Below are 16,811 nucleotides of genomic sequence, written 5' to 3' on the forward strand. Positions count from 1 at the left end.
AATTACTTGTACATATCAGTATGTAACCACTTTCTTTTTAAATTTATCCCTATCCTTCAGTGCATGTGTTTCAAGGGTCTACTACATCATATGTAAACATTGAAAACTGTCTCTTTCTCGTAGCATTTTTCCTTTGGGGTTTGGTAAAATTTCTTTATGTACACTTCTGCTTGGTTGAAATTTTGTCAAGTTTCTGTAAAATATGAGTAAGTGAATGGTTAGTTCACATGGAATTTTTGTGCATCAGAAGACAGGGAAATTTGTTGCTAGGTTGAAGCTAGTATTGGTAAACATCTTCTTGAATAAACTTGATTCTAGTAAGTTCAATTTTAGTTTTGGTTTTAAAGTATGTATAATGTAATTAAACATTTTATTTCCAGTGCATATGGTGACAGTGCTTTCCTTTTAATTCAAACATCCATTATTGGTGCATTGGTTTACCACTATGGTGGTTCGACTACAAAGGCTGTTGGCTTTATCGTAACTGTAACTTCCTTGGTTGGCATCCTTTGCTCAGGAATGGTCTCATTGAATGTCCTATGGACCTTACAAGCAGCCAACATTGCAATTGTATTTGCTGGCAAGGTAGGTAGCCAATTTCACTGTTTAGTTGCTTCAATGGTTATGCATATTTGGGTTTATCTCTAAATTTCCAATCTCACAAAAGCAGTTGGGTTTACATGATAGATTTTTAGTGATAACAATTTGTCTCATCACAAACTTGTCAGTCATGCATATGACCACATTCAAGAACAAATATTCCCAGACTCAACAGGCTTCATTTGCTAATTCAGGCCAGGTACCTTAAATAAAGGGTAATGCCATGGAGGAAAATGAAAAACGAGAACTGCTGAGATCTTTCGGTCTTAATGACCCTTTATTTAAGGCAAGACTGATCAGAACATAGAAAATCACAGTACAAGTAAGCATATACAAACGGACAATACAGGATTAACTTTAAAGAAACAAAAAAATGCAAGTGGGCTAGATTAAAGATTATAAAAGCAGCCACCCACACGTGGTCACAGGTAATTTAGTAAGAAAACAATATATTTTGAAAACAGAGGCATATACGACTGGACAGTACAATTTAAGCGAAATCTCGAAGGCTAGATTAAGGATTTAGGAGCAGCGTGGTCAGACACACACTGACCAGGTAATCATTTCTTTATTTATAATTTTTTTTTTAAACCCAAGAATTTCACATTTACCAACTCACTGTATTTGGTTACAGCTCATTTGCACCACCCCCTCATTTTGGGACCACCTTGACGTGGTGAGGGGGCTCTTGAACCTCAGGAATTTCTTCCTAGGTTGGAACCCAAGTCCCATATAAGATTATATATTTTTGAGTTAATATCTGTGGACTCTTCCATTTTTGCCAACCATTTTTGCCAAAATTTTTGAAAGCAAATAGATGAGAAAACATATGGCTTAACGTGGAGTTAAATCTGAAGCTAAATAGTGAGAACTGGTAGATCCATCATCTACCCGACAATGTTTGGACCTGTTTTTCAGGCGGAACTATTCTGTGGAGCTGGACCACGGATTCCAGTGGGGGCCTGGTTCTAGGAATAGAACTCTCAGCATTCTATTCAGTTTGCCCTTAATGTGATTAGGATGGGGATACAGTGGTACCTCGAGATACGAAAGGCTCAACTTATGAAAAAACTCGAGATAGGAAAGCCAATGCGAAAAATTTAACGGGTCTACATACGGAAAGTTTTCAAGATACGAAAGGTTTCTGAAAGTCCGAGATTCGCCCGGATAACAATTTTGAAACTCGTGCTGCGCGCCGTCATCTTAGTACTAGTAGACTCGCCACCATCCTCCTGCTCTCCCATTGGTTTCTGATGCTAGTCACCACCATGAGATCCTTCTCTCCTATTGGACAGCATCCCTCCCATCATGCATCTTATACGTGGTGGCGTACCTATCTCGGCCTCTTCGTACCAACATCTTTATCGTATGCACACGGCATTCGTTCGGTCCAACGATTTCGTTTAGTAACGTAAATTCGTTAGTGATTTTGTTGCAGTACTATTATCGTGTTGTGCGAAAACTTTATTGTGTAACTTATACGTAAATTACGTACAAGATAACGTAGTCATGGGTCCAAAGAAAGTTGAAATTCACGGAAAGAAGCGCATGCTCTCTCTGGAGACAAAGATGGAGATCATCAAGAAGTACGAAGTACGAAGTACGAAGCTGGTGATCGCAAAGGAATACGGCCGTAATCCATCGACAATAGGCACCATCCTTAAATAGAAGGATGCCATCAAAGCAGCTACACCGTCGAAGGGGATCACTATTTTGTCCAGCAAGAGGACCCACGTGCACGACGAGATGGAACGGCTGCTCCTCGTCTGGATAAAAGACAAAGAAATCGCTGGCGATACGGTAACAGAGACAGCAATCTCCCACAAGGCCAGCGCTATTTTCGGCGATTTGATTGCGCAGGCGGAAGACGACGGAGGGGGAGGGACTTAACGCCAACCCCAGAGTTCAAGGCTTCGCATGGCTGGTTCGAGAAATTCCGTAAACGGACTAGCATCCATTCGGTGGTGCGTCATGGGGAGGCTACCAGCTCGGACGTGAAAGCGGCCGAAGCATTTAAGAAAACTTTCGACGAGATGATGACCAAGGAAGGCTACAGTTCTCAGCAGGTTTTCAACTGTGATGATACTGGCCTATTCTGGAAAAAAATGCCTCGTCGGACGTACATCACGGAGGAAGAGAAGAAGCTACCTGGGCATAAGCCTATGAAAGACAGGCTTACGCTCGCACTTTGTTCCAACGCCAGTGGGGATTGCAAGGTGAAGCCCCTACTGGTCTATCATTCCGAGACTCCTCGAGCCTTCAAGGCCCACAAAGTGCTGAAGGAGAAGCTTCCAGTGATGTGGAGGGCTAATGCAAAAGCCTGGGTAACGAGACTTTTGTTCACTGAGTGGGTAAATCTGTGTTTCGGCCCGACAGTGAAGAAATTTTTGGAAGAGAAGCGCCTCCCTCTGAAATGTCTGCTGGTGTTGGACAATGCCCCTCCCCACCCTCCTGGCCTCGAGGAAGATATCCTAGCGGAGTATTCCTTCGTTAAGATTCTTTTTCTTCCGCCCAACACCACCCCTCTCCTCCAACCCATGGACCAGCAAGTGATAGCGAACTTTAAGAAGCTGTACACGATCGACATCACCGATACCACAAACCTCACTTTGCGTCAGTTTTGGAAGGAGCATTTCGACATCGTCATTTGTATCCGACCCATCGACCAAGCTTGGCAGGAGGTTTCGAGGCGAACCGTGAATTCCTCATGGAGGAAACTCTGACCCGATGCCGTATCCGCCCGAGACTTCAAGGGATTCGACGTTGGCGAAGCTGGTGCTGCAGAGTCCGAAACAGTTGGCGATCCCGAAACTGTTTCCCAACCAGATCTTGACGAGATCGTTGCACTCGGCAAGTCCATGGGGCTGGTCGTCGACGAGGACGACGTCAACAACCTTCTCGAGGAGCACCAAGAGGAGTTTACGACGGATGACCTGAAGGAGTTGGAGGCCATGCAACATAACGTTGTTCAAGAGGAGTTCTCTAGGAGCGGCGAGGAAGAGGAGGAGGACCCTATGACAACGGCAGAAATTAAGGATGTTCTAGCTGCTTTTCATAAAGTGCAATCGTTTATCGAAAAAAGACACCCCGAAAAGGCTCACACAAGTCGTATGCTTGCGCAGTTCGATGACGTTTGCCTGAGTCGTTTTAGGAACATTGTGAAAAGTAGGCAGAAGCAATCTTCCTTAGATCGTTATTTTTTAAGCAAAAAGGAAGAACCAAGTGATAAACAGAACGTTGAAAGTGGTGATGAAGTTGAAATTCTGTAAAAAAAAAAAAAAAAAAAAAAAAAAAAAAAAAAAAAGTCTACTTAAAAGTAAAAGGTAATTCTAAGCCCTCATTCCGCGGTAAAGTAGACTATGGCAGTTGACGTTTTCCTATGTTATTTTACTTACTGAACAAAAAATTTAAAGTAAAGTAATATTTATTCGGACGACTGTAATTAACCCCTAGGGGCCAGTACTAAACACGGCGAAATACATTGGACGCCACAATCCTTAGTGGATGTCGTATCCGCGGTCACGTTTCTTGCAGGGTAATTCTAAAGAATAGTCCCAAACGGACTGCAAGGAACGCAACCGCGGATACGACAACCACTAGGGATTGGGGCGTCCAATGTATTTCTCCGTGTTTAGTACTGGCCCCTGGGGGTTAATTACAGCCGTCCGAATAAATATTACTTTAAATTCTTGTTCAGTAAGTAAAATAACATAGGAAAACGTCAACTGCCATAGCCTACTTTACTGCGGAATGAGGGCTTAGAATTACCAAGTAAAGTTAATTAATTTTTTAGTTTTTTGTAAAGTTAAGTGTTACAATTTTGTTAATGTGTTTCGTAAATTTTAGTTTTATAGTTTTCCTTAAATTTTTTATGTGCTTTCGTAAAGTTAAGTGTACGTACGTACGTACGTTATCTGCCGTTTGTCCTCCTCCTCCTCTGCCGCCACTTTCGGAGATAGCCTCACTCGAAAGGTAAGCTTCCACATTTTATGTACAGTATATTTCTTGTTACCATGTACACTAATATACACTTTACGGGTTATTTTGCATTTTTTTTTATTGATTTAGGTATTGAATGGTCCAAATTGTTGTAGTATTTCATTGTTTATAGGTTAATTTAGCTTTATTATGAAATTTACTGGGGTGTTTTTGGAGGGCTTGGAACGGATCAGCCATTTTACATGTAAAATGTAGTCCAAGATACGAAAACTTCATGATACGAAAGATGCCTCGGAACGGATTAAGGGGGCCGGCCGGAACCCCTATATATGGTGGTATAGGGCGAAAAATGCAAAGTCATGAAAAAATTCATGGAGCGTCATATGGCAATTGAGAATACGTATACGAAATATTTTGTCAAAATTCCTCTTACTTTCGTAGTTACAGGGTAATTAGTAAACATAACTCAATAAGCCTAAAACATTCATCCGTACAAGGAAATGCAATATTTCTTCTATTATTGTAAATTTTGATAATTATTGGCAAAGAAATTGTGAGAAATGGCATCTGTAGAGATTCCATGGCTCGCAGAAGCGACTCAAGCGAGTATCTGGTCCAATCATGAATCAGTTGGACCATAGACTTCAAGTAGATTACACGTTCGAGTTTCACCTCGTGACATTCGCTTGCTTTTACATATGTTTATGTATGTTTCGGCAAGAAGTTCATCATGCCAATGAGGAAAAGACAAGGAAAACATCTCGCTAACATACAGACGAAGAAAAATCGCTCAAGTGTTATTACAAAATATCATAATATACGCGTAGTTAGTGAAGAGAGAGGGGAGGGTTGTCTACTAACGCCCCCTTCTTGCCTGACAGCACACGTCACACTGTGCCCAAGGCTACGATCTTTGAGCAAAGAGATCTTCATTTATGATAAATAACATAGTTTTGGTTTTTAATACCCAAAATGGAATATGAAATTCATAATAATCATGATTTATTAAATTGTCTTTGTAAAAAGAGAGTACACCTTCGAGTTTCACCTCTGACATTCTCTTGCATTTACGTTTGTTTATCTTTGTTTCGACAAGAATGTCATCATGCCAAAGAGGAAAATACAAGGAAAACATGTCGCTAACATACAGAAGAAAATTCGCTGTAATAAGCCGAGTAAGTGAAGGGGAGAGAGGGGGTTACATAGGAAGGAGTGCCCCATCTTGCCTCAAGCAGTGCCCCAGGCTACGATATATGAGCAAAGGGATCATCATTTATGATTAAATTATGATAAATAAAATAGTTTTGGTTTATTAATACACAAAAAAGAAATATACATTCATAATAATCATTATTTATTAACATTGCCTTTATAGAAATACGAAGGAAAACTTTGAACGCCCGTATCTCAAAACTATACTTATTGACCTTCAAAATCTATCTCCTCACTTAGTTTTAAAGCTATAACATTGGAATTTAGTATATAACTCAGAAAGACATTATAGAACAATCAAATAGAGCCCTTTTTTCCAATTTTTGTTTCATATTTTTTTTATAATTTTTTTTCTCGTGATTTATAGGGTTTATTTTTTTACATATTGAAAAAATCATATCTAGCAAAAAAAGACTTTTAGAAAAAAAACTCTCCATTTGATTGGAGGTCGACATCAGGTCTATATATGGTAGTAATCCCAGGTCTTAATATTAAATATCAAGGGAGGAGATAGAATTTGAAAAATTGCTATTTTTGGGATAAATTGCCCTGGCGTCACAAAACCGAAGGTCAGAGGCGAAAATCATATGCAGTTTGGAGATGTCCCAAGTCACCTTATTAAGTGGTATGAATGTCAAAGTCCTGTCGTTAAAAATCGGCATTAGCCGGCCGGCCCCCTTAATTTCGTATCTTGAGGTACTACTATAATTCTATTATCGTAATACCCTTAGTCCTAGCAAGTGGGTTCTGCTTACACTTGGGCCATACTAATCATGTTATGCCATCCCCTTTCGGGGTAAGGCAGGGTAGGGATACGGACATTTGGGAGTCATTTCTCATTTGTGCCATTGGTGGAAGATTTAATTTCCCGAAGGGCCAGTGATATATCTTTTCAAGATTTTTTCTTTTTTATCTCAAATTTATGAATTATGAACTAAATGAATTGAGTACCCCTGGGCCCCATGATGGAAAAACTCCGGCACAGTTGATGACTATTGGCATGTCACTCCTGAATTTCCTTGGTACTGCCTCCAGCAATGAAAGTACTATAAATGCTACAAAGGAACACCCTGTTCCCAGTGAAGTAGCAGAGCCAGAAAACCAATTAGGGTGCATAAATAAAAAAGAAAGAAACAAAAATCAATTGGTAAACTCCAATATTGTAACAATGGAACCATATATGATGAACAATAATTCTGAATTACAGATAAATAATCCTCTCATCAATACAGAAAAATATAAAAATTATAATAGACAAGCAACGTACATAAAACAAGGACCAAAAAGAAACAAAAATTACCGACTTAATCCCACATTGGTACATTTTGATGACCACTTTGGACCAGCAGCGATACTAGAAAACAAATTACTTAACATATATCCAACATAGGACTTGGAATATAGACACATCAAAGACAATGAATGGCTTATCCAAGTAACCAATAAAAAGCAGTCCACTGCCTTTTTAAGTATACTAATTGAAATAAATGATATAAAAGTAACAATTACAAGCCATGAAACATTGAATTATGTATAGGGTACAGTCATCCTACCCAACAACGAACAAGAACTTCCTTCAAAACAACTACTGCTAGACCCCTTAAAATTGAGATATGACAATATTCACGATTTAGAAATATACGCAATTTCAAGTAGGGAAGACAAGAATAAGAATATCAACATTGCCAAAATAAAATTTACAGGCCAAGACCTCCCATTTAAAATAAAAATTCTCAGACAAATTAGAGAAGTTTGTCCTTTCATTCCAAAACCACCACAATGTACACAGTGCTCAAGGTATGGACACACACATGCAAAAAATGCTGTAATAAGGCAATATGTGTACTCTACACATCAGATAACCATACCACTAATTGGAACTGTAACCACCCAAAATGTATTAATTGTGGACTAGCCCATCACGCGAAATCTTAAGAATGCTCATTTTACCAATACAACACAGGACTTCAGTTGTTAATATATAGGGCAGGAATGTCAGTCATGGAAGCCAGACTCGAGCTAAAAGTAAGAGGAGTTAATAATCCATCCAAAAGCCCCACCTTTTCAAATGTAACTAAAAATCGAGACATCAATCAGCACAATAACAAACAAGATAATTTAAACATAGAAACTAAATTTCATGCCAATAATACTTAAACCCAAAATAAAAGTGATGTTACCCACCAATACCACTACTAACATGGAAGATTCAGATATCCATGGAAAAGAACTTCCAATGGAAAAGGAGTTAAATAATAATATTGAACTGCCAAAAAGAAAAGAATACTGGAACGAACCCCACCTAAGGGAAAATAAGTGAATATTGAAAATTACAATCAATCCAAATAAACTCTAACTACACCAGGGGAACATCTTAAAAAAGATATTACTATACTAACTTCATCACAAGTGGAAATACACAGTTACCCTCAATCCCAATCAAACAGCCAACATCTGGACAGTAAAGAATCAATTAATCACTTTTTACGATTCCCATCAAATAATACTAATGAATATCAAAATATAACTATCACTTCACTCCCCAACCATCCACAAGACCCAAATATTCCGTTAACAACAACATAACAAATAACCCCTCAAACTGACAGTCCTTATCACTACAGAAAAGGACAAAACCAGAAATTTCTAAAGCAAGATCAAATACTCTGAACCAATAATTAACATCACCAAACATGCTTCATCTTGTGGGTGTAATGAGTGCTTCGTAGGTACATATAACCAACTAACCACCAAGACAGAGGACAGTACGAAATTGTATAGACAATTTTATTAAAATAAGGAAATGCCCTTTAACACACCAACATGAGAACGAATTATGTTCTGAATCCTTAAAATACAAAAAGGAAATTATAAAATAAAAAAATAGACATTAATATTTAATTATGAAAAACAAACCACTGCTGAATCTAATAATCAGCATACAAATACATCAATAAAAAAAGTCACAAATCAGTTCAAATGCATACAAACTTCAGGACAAAGTAAAATCAGCAGTCAATTTACAGAATTTAACACCAGTTCCCCCCAATAATGGAATGTAAAATTATTCAGAGGAACATAAGCGGACTTCTAACAAGAATCCGTTCAGGCGAACTACAAAGAATTGTACAAGAACATAATCCAATGTGCATATGTCTGCAGCATATAGGAAGTAACCCTACAAATTTCCAACACTTTAAAATTGCCTGTTATTCACCAACTGACAGTGGAAAATTAGGCACAGCTATATACGTTCATAATAGCATAACATATGAAACTTTCAACATACCGTCTATGCCATATCAAATAACAGCTATTAAACTGTATATGGCTGACAAAAGTAAAATCACTATTTGTAATTTATATAACCAACCAAATTTCTATGCAAATTTCTGTGATTTTTCTGAACTTATTATTATTAGTATACACGAACCCCTACTTATAGTAGGAGATTTCAATGCACATAATCCTTTATGGGATACTAATAACCCCACTGACATATCTGGAACCGACATAGAGGAAACTATAATGAGACAACCTGTGTTGTCTCAATGAAAGTGAAGTTCCAACATATTTTTCAAATACACACCTAACCTTTTCCTCAATTGACATTTCATTATATGTTCAAATGATGTAGCCGAAAAAATTTGAATGGAATGTCCTAGACGATTCATACACAAGTGACCATTTCCCAATCATTCTGAACTACTTAAGTAATACCAAAATAGTGGCACCTACAGATACAATATCCAAAACGCTAATTGGGATAAATATTTCCTTTACACTCGAAGCATACCGCCATTCGCACATAACGAAGATCACAATACTACATGTGAATCGTTCTCAAACTTCATAATAAATGCTGCAGATAAAAGCATTCCAAAAACAAATCACATTCCACAAAATCCCCTTTCCCATGGTGGAATCCAACCTTAACAACCTTAAGTAAAATATGACATATATTGGGTCGCAATCTTAACAGACTTAAAACTCGCCTTAAATCACTCGACAAAATGCCCTATAATATAAACATATTAAACAAAATAGTTATAACAAATATAACAAGTAACCACATTAAACCACTATATGACAAATATACAGCCAAGTTTAGAAAAACATTAATAGCTGAAAAAATCGCATCATGGAAAGAATATGTCTCAAACGTATCTTCAAACACATTACATCTAAATGAAAATATACCATGCTACTTATGAAATATCAAACATAATTGGAAAACATTTTGTAAACATCAGTGCTTACTCTAGCCTAAATATACATTTTCAAAATATCAGAAAACAAAAAGAAAATATAATACTCAATTTTGAAACTCTTGAAGACCTGGAATATAATTATATTTTCAACATGGATGATCTAGATAATGCCATCAACTCATGTCATCCCTCCGCAAAATATCACTTGAAATGATAGAAAAATTAGCTCCTATAGCTAAGTCATATTTATTAAAATTTTATAATAGTATCTGGCTAAAATGTGTCATTCCTGATAAATGGAAACACGCCATAATAATTCCAATAAATAAACAGGAAAGGATACAAGTAATTCATCCAATTATAGACTGATATCCCTAACAAGCTGCCTTTGCAAAATCTTAGAAAAAATGGTTAATGCACGATTAACGTATGTAATAACCAAAAAATCCATTTTAACACCAACACAATCAGGTTCAATAGCTGGCAGATCAACCCTAGATCCCTTAACACATTTAGAGAATCATATCAAAAAAGGCTTTGAACAAACAAAATTAACAGTAGCTATATTTTTTTTATATAGAAAAAGCATATGACACAATATGGAAACATAGCATCATGCAAAAACTCCACTCCAAGGGATTAAGAGGCCACTTACCAATATTTATTAAGAACTTTTTAACAAAAAGAACTTTTCAAGTAAGAGTTGAAAATTCCTACTAAGTAACCTATAAACTTGAAGAAGGAATCCCTCAAGGTAGTGTCTTGAGCTGTACATTGTTTGCTTTAGCAATTAAATGACATTACTAAAAATTTACCAAGTGGTGTAAAAAAGTTTATATGTTGATGACTTAGTTATTTACTATACGAGTAGCAATTTGAGACATGCTCAGAGAGTTCTCAATACTGCTATTTCAAATATATGTAGTTGAACAAATTCAGTTGGATTTAAATATTCAACTGATAAAACAAAATGAAGCATTGTCTACAAAGACAAAAGATGGCTGAAGAACCAAACAATCAAACTTCACCTTTATAGCACTGAAATACAATTTTGTACAAAAATCAAATATCTAGGAGTGATATTTGATCAACATTTAAATTGGAAAGAGCACATCAAATACATTAAAGCCAAGGACATAAAAACCCTTGCCATATTGAAAAAGTTGTCGCACACTAATTGGGCAGCAAAGCGAGATATTTTATTAATGATATATAAGGCAACAGTCTTATCCATAATAGATTACTTCAGTCCAATATATTCATCTGCCTCAGAATCTGCATTGAAATCTCCCGATACATTGCACCATGAAGGCATGCGATTGTGCACAGGAGCATTCCGATCGTCCCCAACAAGCTCGCTTCTGGTAGAGGCAGGTGTGTTGCCCTTGAAACATCACCTTAATTTAATAACAATATGAAGAGGTCTTTCACTACAAGCAGGATCATCTCCTGCAGCTGACTGCTTACAAAATTATAATCCAGAAACGGAAGTTCATACTACTAGCTCTTGCCCAAAAAGAGCTAAATACCTATTGAACTAACATAACATAAATCCAATTTTTCACCCACCAATAGAATTGTCACCACCATGAATGTTAAAACGAATAAAAATATGTACCTCCCTATCTTACCTACTTGAAAGACAAATGAATAGTACAGAATGTACTGCCAACATGCTTTGGAGCACATTAGAAGAAAATGAGACAAATTCATGGTACGTATATACAGATGGCTCCAAAAATAATATTGGAGTAGGAGCATCTGCTTATTCGAAACATATATTAATCAAAAGAACCCTACATTTAATATCATCAGTATTTACTGCCGAACTCATGGCCATACAAATGGCTCTTGATATAATATCTGAGGAAAAAGCAAGTGTGTCTATTTTCAGTGACTCACGTAGTGCTATAGATGCTATAAGTCATTATAAACCAGTAAACCAAATAGTACATGAAATACAAATAAAAATTCATCAACTCCTCCAATCAGGATTATCGATGGAAATATGTTGGATTCCAGCACACATGGGAATAAAAGGAAATGAAAATGCAGACTCTGCTGCCAAATTAGCCTGCACTATCCTCCAACAGTTACACATGCCCCAGTGTCAGACTGGATAACATCTGTTAAACCATTGATATACCAAGATTGGAAAAGAGAATGGTTCTTGGTGCCAACCACAAATAAGCTTAAAAGTATAGAACCTGAAGTGTATGCATGGAGGACATCTTCACAAAAAGAAAGATCAAAAGAGGTAATCTGTGTAGGAGACACAACATTCTCGCATGGTCACTTGATGTCGACACCACATGCTGACCCAATGAAGTTTAATAGATGTCAAGCACCCATGACAGTGCAATATTTACCAGTGGAATGCCCAGATTGGACCCAACAAAGATCAATTTATATACAGAATTCAAAAATGAAAAATATTCTTGCTGAAAGCAAAGATTTTTCAATGAACATCATAAATTCTTAAAATAAAACTGGTTTCTTAAATGAAGACTAATTTTTTTTTCTCTCAGGATTAATCCCTGAGAACCAGCCCGAGAAGTCTACTTAAAGACTCAGAGGTTGGGAAAACTAAGCCCTATTAATAATCTTTTGCACCAGGTACAGCATACAGATATTATAGTACAGTATATATTGTCTCACAAGTTTAAGGCCATGTAGTCAATTGGCTAAAGTATTCATTCTTATGCAAAGTTTGTAGATACGTATAGGTTTATAAAAGTGTTATGTCTTCTGTTTACAGATGGTTCAGGCTGTGGCAAATTACACTAACGGAAGCACTGGACAGCTCTCTGCTATCACTGTCACATTGCTGTTCCTGGGTTCGATGGCGCGCATTTTCACTTCAATTCAGGAAACTGGTGACCAAGTGATCATTATTACCTATTGTGTTGCAACTGTTGCTAATGGGATTATAATGGCACAGCTCCTTTACTACTGGAATGTTCCCAGTAAAAAGGCTAAGAAGGAGTAGACTGCTAAAGTCCACTACATTGTTTACCCCCCTATCAGACTGGTAGTGGATTTTATTAGTTCTTACTTCTAAATTAGGTAATAGGAGAGTAGACATTCTTGTTTTGGTAAAACATACAGGCAGTTTGTTCCTTGATGTGGTGCATAAAGCAAAACTTAAAGAGTCATCAGGACTGTACATCTCAGTTATGACCAGCATATGTTATAAGAAAATTGTTTTACCATAAGCAGTTTTGTCATTTATACCATATTTTTATTACTTTTTACGGTAACTGATCAAAGTGTATGTTGGCAGTTTTGTATTGTTTGAAGATAGTACTGTATCTGTTTATGATGATTATGATAAGTGATTAGCAATAACTGTATAGAAGAAGGTGCTTTTTGTTATGATTTTAATAATATTGTGTGCATAATGTATAAATTAAACTGTTTAGAATATTTTTTGTGGCCTCATGTGAGGTGGCAACTGTTTAGTGATGAGGCAAACAGATGTACACAACAGGATTTGCTTAACATGCAGAGGAACATGCTGTCTTTTCTATCCCATTCCAGCAGTGCTGAGGAGTGCACAAAATGAAATGCCAGAATAGCTTGTGATGTTGAGTGTTGCCATAGTTCCTCTGTTTACGATACAGACTCTCAGGATGATTTCAAAGAAAGGGTTTCAGGGTCAGTATCTGGTAACTGTGATATTTCTGAAGTTGGGAATTTATTTCAGACCTGCAATATTGCTGGTCTGTTTTGAGTTGGAGAATTAACTTCAGTTAGTGGTACTCTTCTTTATTTGTCATGAAAGATTATATTCAAGCTAATTGTGACAAATTTTATTTCGAGGTGATGTGTTTCCAGGTTTAAGAATTTGGGATGTTTATTGGGATTGTTTTTGTATAATGTACTTTGTTGAAACTGTATTTGTTATTTTATATGCTTTATATACATTTTCATATTCTAATAATTTGTGGATAATGAATTACTTTTAGTTTTTATTATTTTTCCAACTCAGAGCTTATCAGGTGCATTACTTGAAGCAAGATAATGTGCTTGATACCTTATAATCACTACTCTCATCAGTCGGTATACCTCATGTTTTGCATGTTCAAGCCAAGCTCCCCATTGGAGGAGTGGTGCTATGGACATGAAGTTTTGAGTGTGGCGGGTACAAATCGTAAGTAGGGTGAATGGTGTCAGTGTTGCAGGTTTCCAGTTTTTCTAGAGCTCTGTAGATTGTATCCTCCCTGGTCAAATACTGCTTTAGAAGTGTGTGGTGTCTTCCTTAGTGGGGATTATGTCAAGTTTTTTGCCATTTCATAGGGACTGGGTAAATTATGTTTTAACCCATTATTATATGAATTATACATACATGCCTTAGTAACCTTTTGTTTTCCTGTCAACTTGTGTTAGGTTATATTCATTGATTAGGTAATATTTTTTCAGGTGTAATAGACCATCAAGGCTTATAATAAGAGTAAAATATTTGAATGGAAATACTTCTTAAACTTGCTATAAAGGTCCATAGAATATTTCATTTTGTTAGTAATTTCCAATTTTTACATAATTATAAATGCTAACTTACTTAGAAAATATAAGGATCTTTCATAAATACAATATGTACTGTATTTTAAATTCCATAGACAATATGCAAGTAGTTGTAATTTAAATGAAGTCTGTGTAGTACTTGGTCTGATTGGTGTACAGGGCAGTGTATGGAAGAATGGTACTATTTTCTAATTGGTTCAGGGAAGTTGTAGCCAAAATTTTTATATACGTATTCTTATTCATTTGGTCTGCTATTGAGTAGAGGTTGATTCTTACTTGTGCATGAGACAATATTCTACTGTCCAAACTATGAACAAGCTTAATGTATAGAAGGAATTTATGTGTTTTCCTGTAAAACAAAAGAATCGCCTTACAAATATTTAAATTTTGATAGTGATTTTTTTTCTTCTGCAAGTGATATAGGAAGGGGTTTGATGTTGTCTCCCATGTCTCTGGAAAGGATGAAGAGAATGATTGAAATTTGAAGTGTACATTTATCAGGAAACCTTCTCAAGATATGCTTTTGAGTGGAATGGCTCAAGATTTGACTTTTTGTCATGGAAATCATCCCAGTTTCTCCCTGGTGTTAATCATCTCTGGAAGGTCACTTATTAGATACATTTGCCAAGTTTCATCAAATTCTGTTCTGCTTTCTTGAGATATCCTGCCAACATGGATATGTTAATTTAGATTGTAGTTTGCATTATCAAGTCATCGTTCAGGCCTCTCATATGAGCATTGATTGTAATACATACTTGTATGTAAATCAGTTAACTCTTTCACCATCCATAAGAAATTAATCATCATCTTATTCGTGGATAGTGTAGCTATTTGAAGTACATAAGCAATAGAGTTTAAAGTAAAGAGTAGACATCCCCTATTGTTGAATTTCATTTTTTTGTTTTGTTTCGGGAATTCAAGTGGAAATATTAACTGATCCACATCCCATTAATTTTTGTGAATATTGTGAGATGTATTATATTTTTACATGCTTTATGATTAACTGCAGGACTAGGAAATTGTACAAAGTAATTGTGAGAGTATGTATGAATGTGTGCCCATGTATGATGTACGTATATTGTTTATATATACAGTACATGTACAAGTATGTTTGTGTCTTAGTACTTGTATATTTGTTTATACACTGTGTGTGTGTGTATTATATGAACAGTTAAAAGCCAAGGAAACCCTTCGAAGGGCCAGCCGTAGAGGTATTAGTAACTATAACTGTGGTCCGGTTAGAATATACAATAAAAAGAATAATAATGACAGAATTATATAAAGATATTTTTCTATACATTGTGTTATAGCTGTGCTTGTTTGTAGAACATAGGAGGTTAACAGACTCAATGCAGAAGGAGATGCACTTGTAATTGTGCTTTTTAATAACTGAAGATGCTGTAATTTTTTTTCCTTTTAAGAAACTTAAGAAATGAGCAGTTTCTCTTACATCCATTATTATTGTTGTAGAGCAGTGATTATCATCGTCTCAGCAAGATGTTAGGACAATTTTTTTAACTTATTTGGCTTTCAAATCTTTATTTGGGGATTTTCAGCATTGTAGTAATATCTTTATAATTTTGTACAGAATAATAATGTCTTTATATTAATAATTTTTTTAATTGGATGTTTAATTGTAACAAATAGTGATTAGGTTGCTTTTCAGAGCTCTCATTTAAATATTTATGGCTTGCAGTTGATCCCCAAGGATTTGCGGGGGGATAGGGACCTCAACCCCATGCAAACAGCTAAAATCTGCAAATACTTGACACTCTTCTAAAAATGTTTATAACTGTATATTTTGATCATTCTAACACCATAAACCCTGCTAGAAATGCTTATCAGCCCCTCAGTGGCGTGATCGGTATGGTGTTGGTGTGCCACCTCAGTGGCCACGAGTTCGTTTCTTGGGCATTCCATTGAGGAGTGAGAGATGAGTATTTCTGGTAATAAAGGTTCTCTTGATGTGGTTCGGAAGTCAAATAAAGCCGTTGGTCCCGTTGCTGAATAACCACTGGTTCCATGCAACGTAAAAACACCATACAAACAAACAAACAAATAATCTAGAAATGCTTATACCTGGCTATTTTAATAGTTTTATTATGTGAAATGTTTTTAGTCACGAAAATAATATGAAATTACGGTAGTTTGTGAATATTTCTCTATGAAAAATCCTGTGAATGATGTGTATATTTCACAGAAAAATCTGTGAATAGGCAAAGCCGCGAATCCAGAACTGTGAATAGGTGGTGGTTGACTGTATGCCTTATGCAAGTTTTTAAAATTTCACAGTTTTATGGAGAAATTAGAGGGTAATTGATCAGT

General features: G+C 36.2%; 1 protein-coding gene across 1 annotated transcript in view; it reads left to right on the plus strand.

Moving 5' to 3' along the window:
* Window positions 1-16,259, plus strand: part of LOC135226972 (mannose-P-dolichol utilization defect 1 protein homolog) — a 116,297-nt gene extending 100,038 nt beyond the window's left edge. Inside the window, exons 3-4 of the mRNA XM_064266676.1 lie at window positions 381-585; window positions 12,721-16,259. Coding sequence (XP_064122746.1) covers window positions 381-585; window positions 12,721-12,951 — 436 coding nt within the window. The 3' untranslated portion in view covers window positions 12,952-16,259. The remainder of the gene's footprint in view (window positions 1-380; window positions 586-12,720) is intronic.
* The last annotated feature ends 552 nt before the right edge of the window (window positions 16,260-16,811 follow it).

This window comes from Macrobrachium nipponense, chromosome 15 (genome assembly GCF_015104395.2).
Source record: "Macrobrachium nipponense isolate FS-2020 chromosome 15, ASM1510439v2, whole genome shotgun sequence".
NCBI classification, from domain to species: Eukaryota; Metazoa; Arthropoda; class Malacostraca; order Decapoda; family Palaemonidae; genus Macrobrachium; species Macrobrachium nipponense.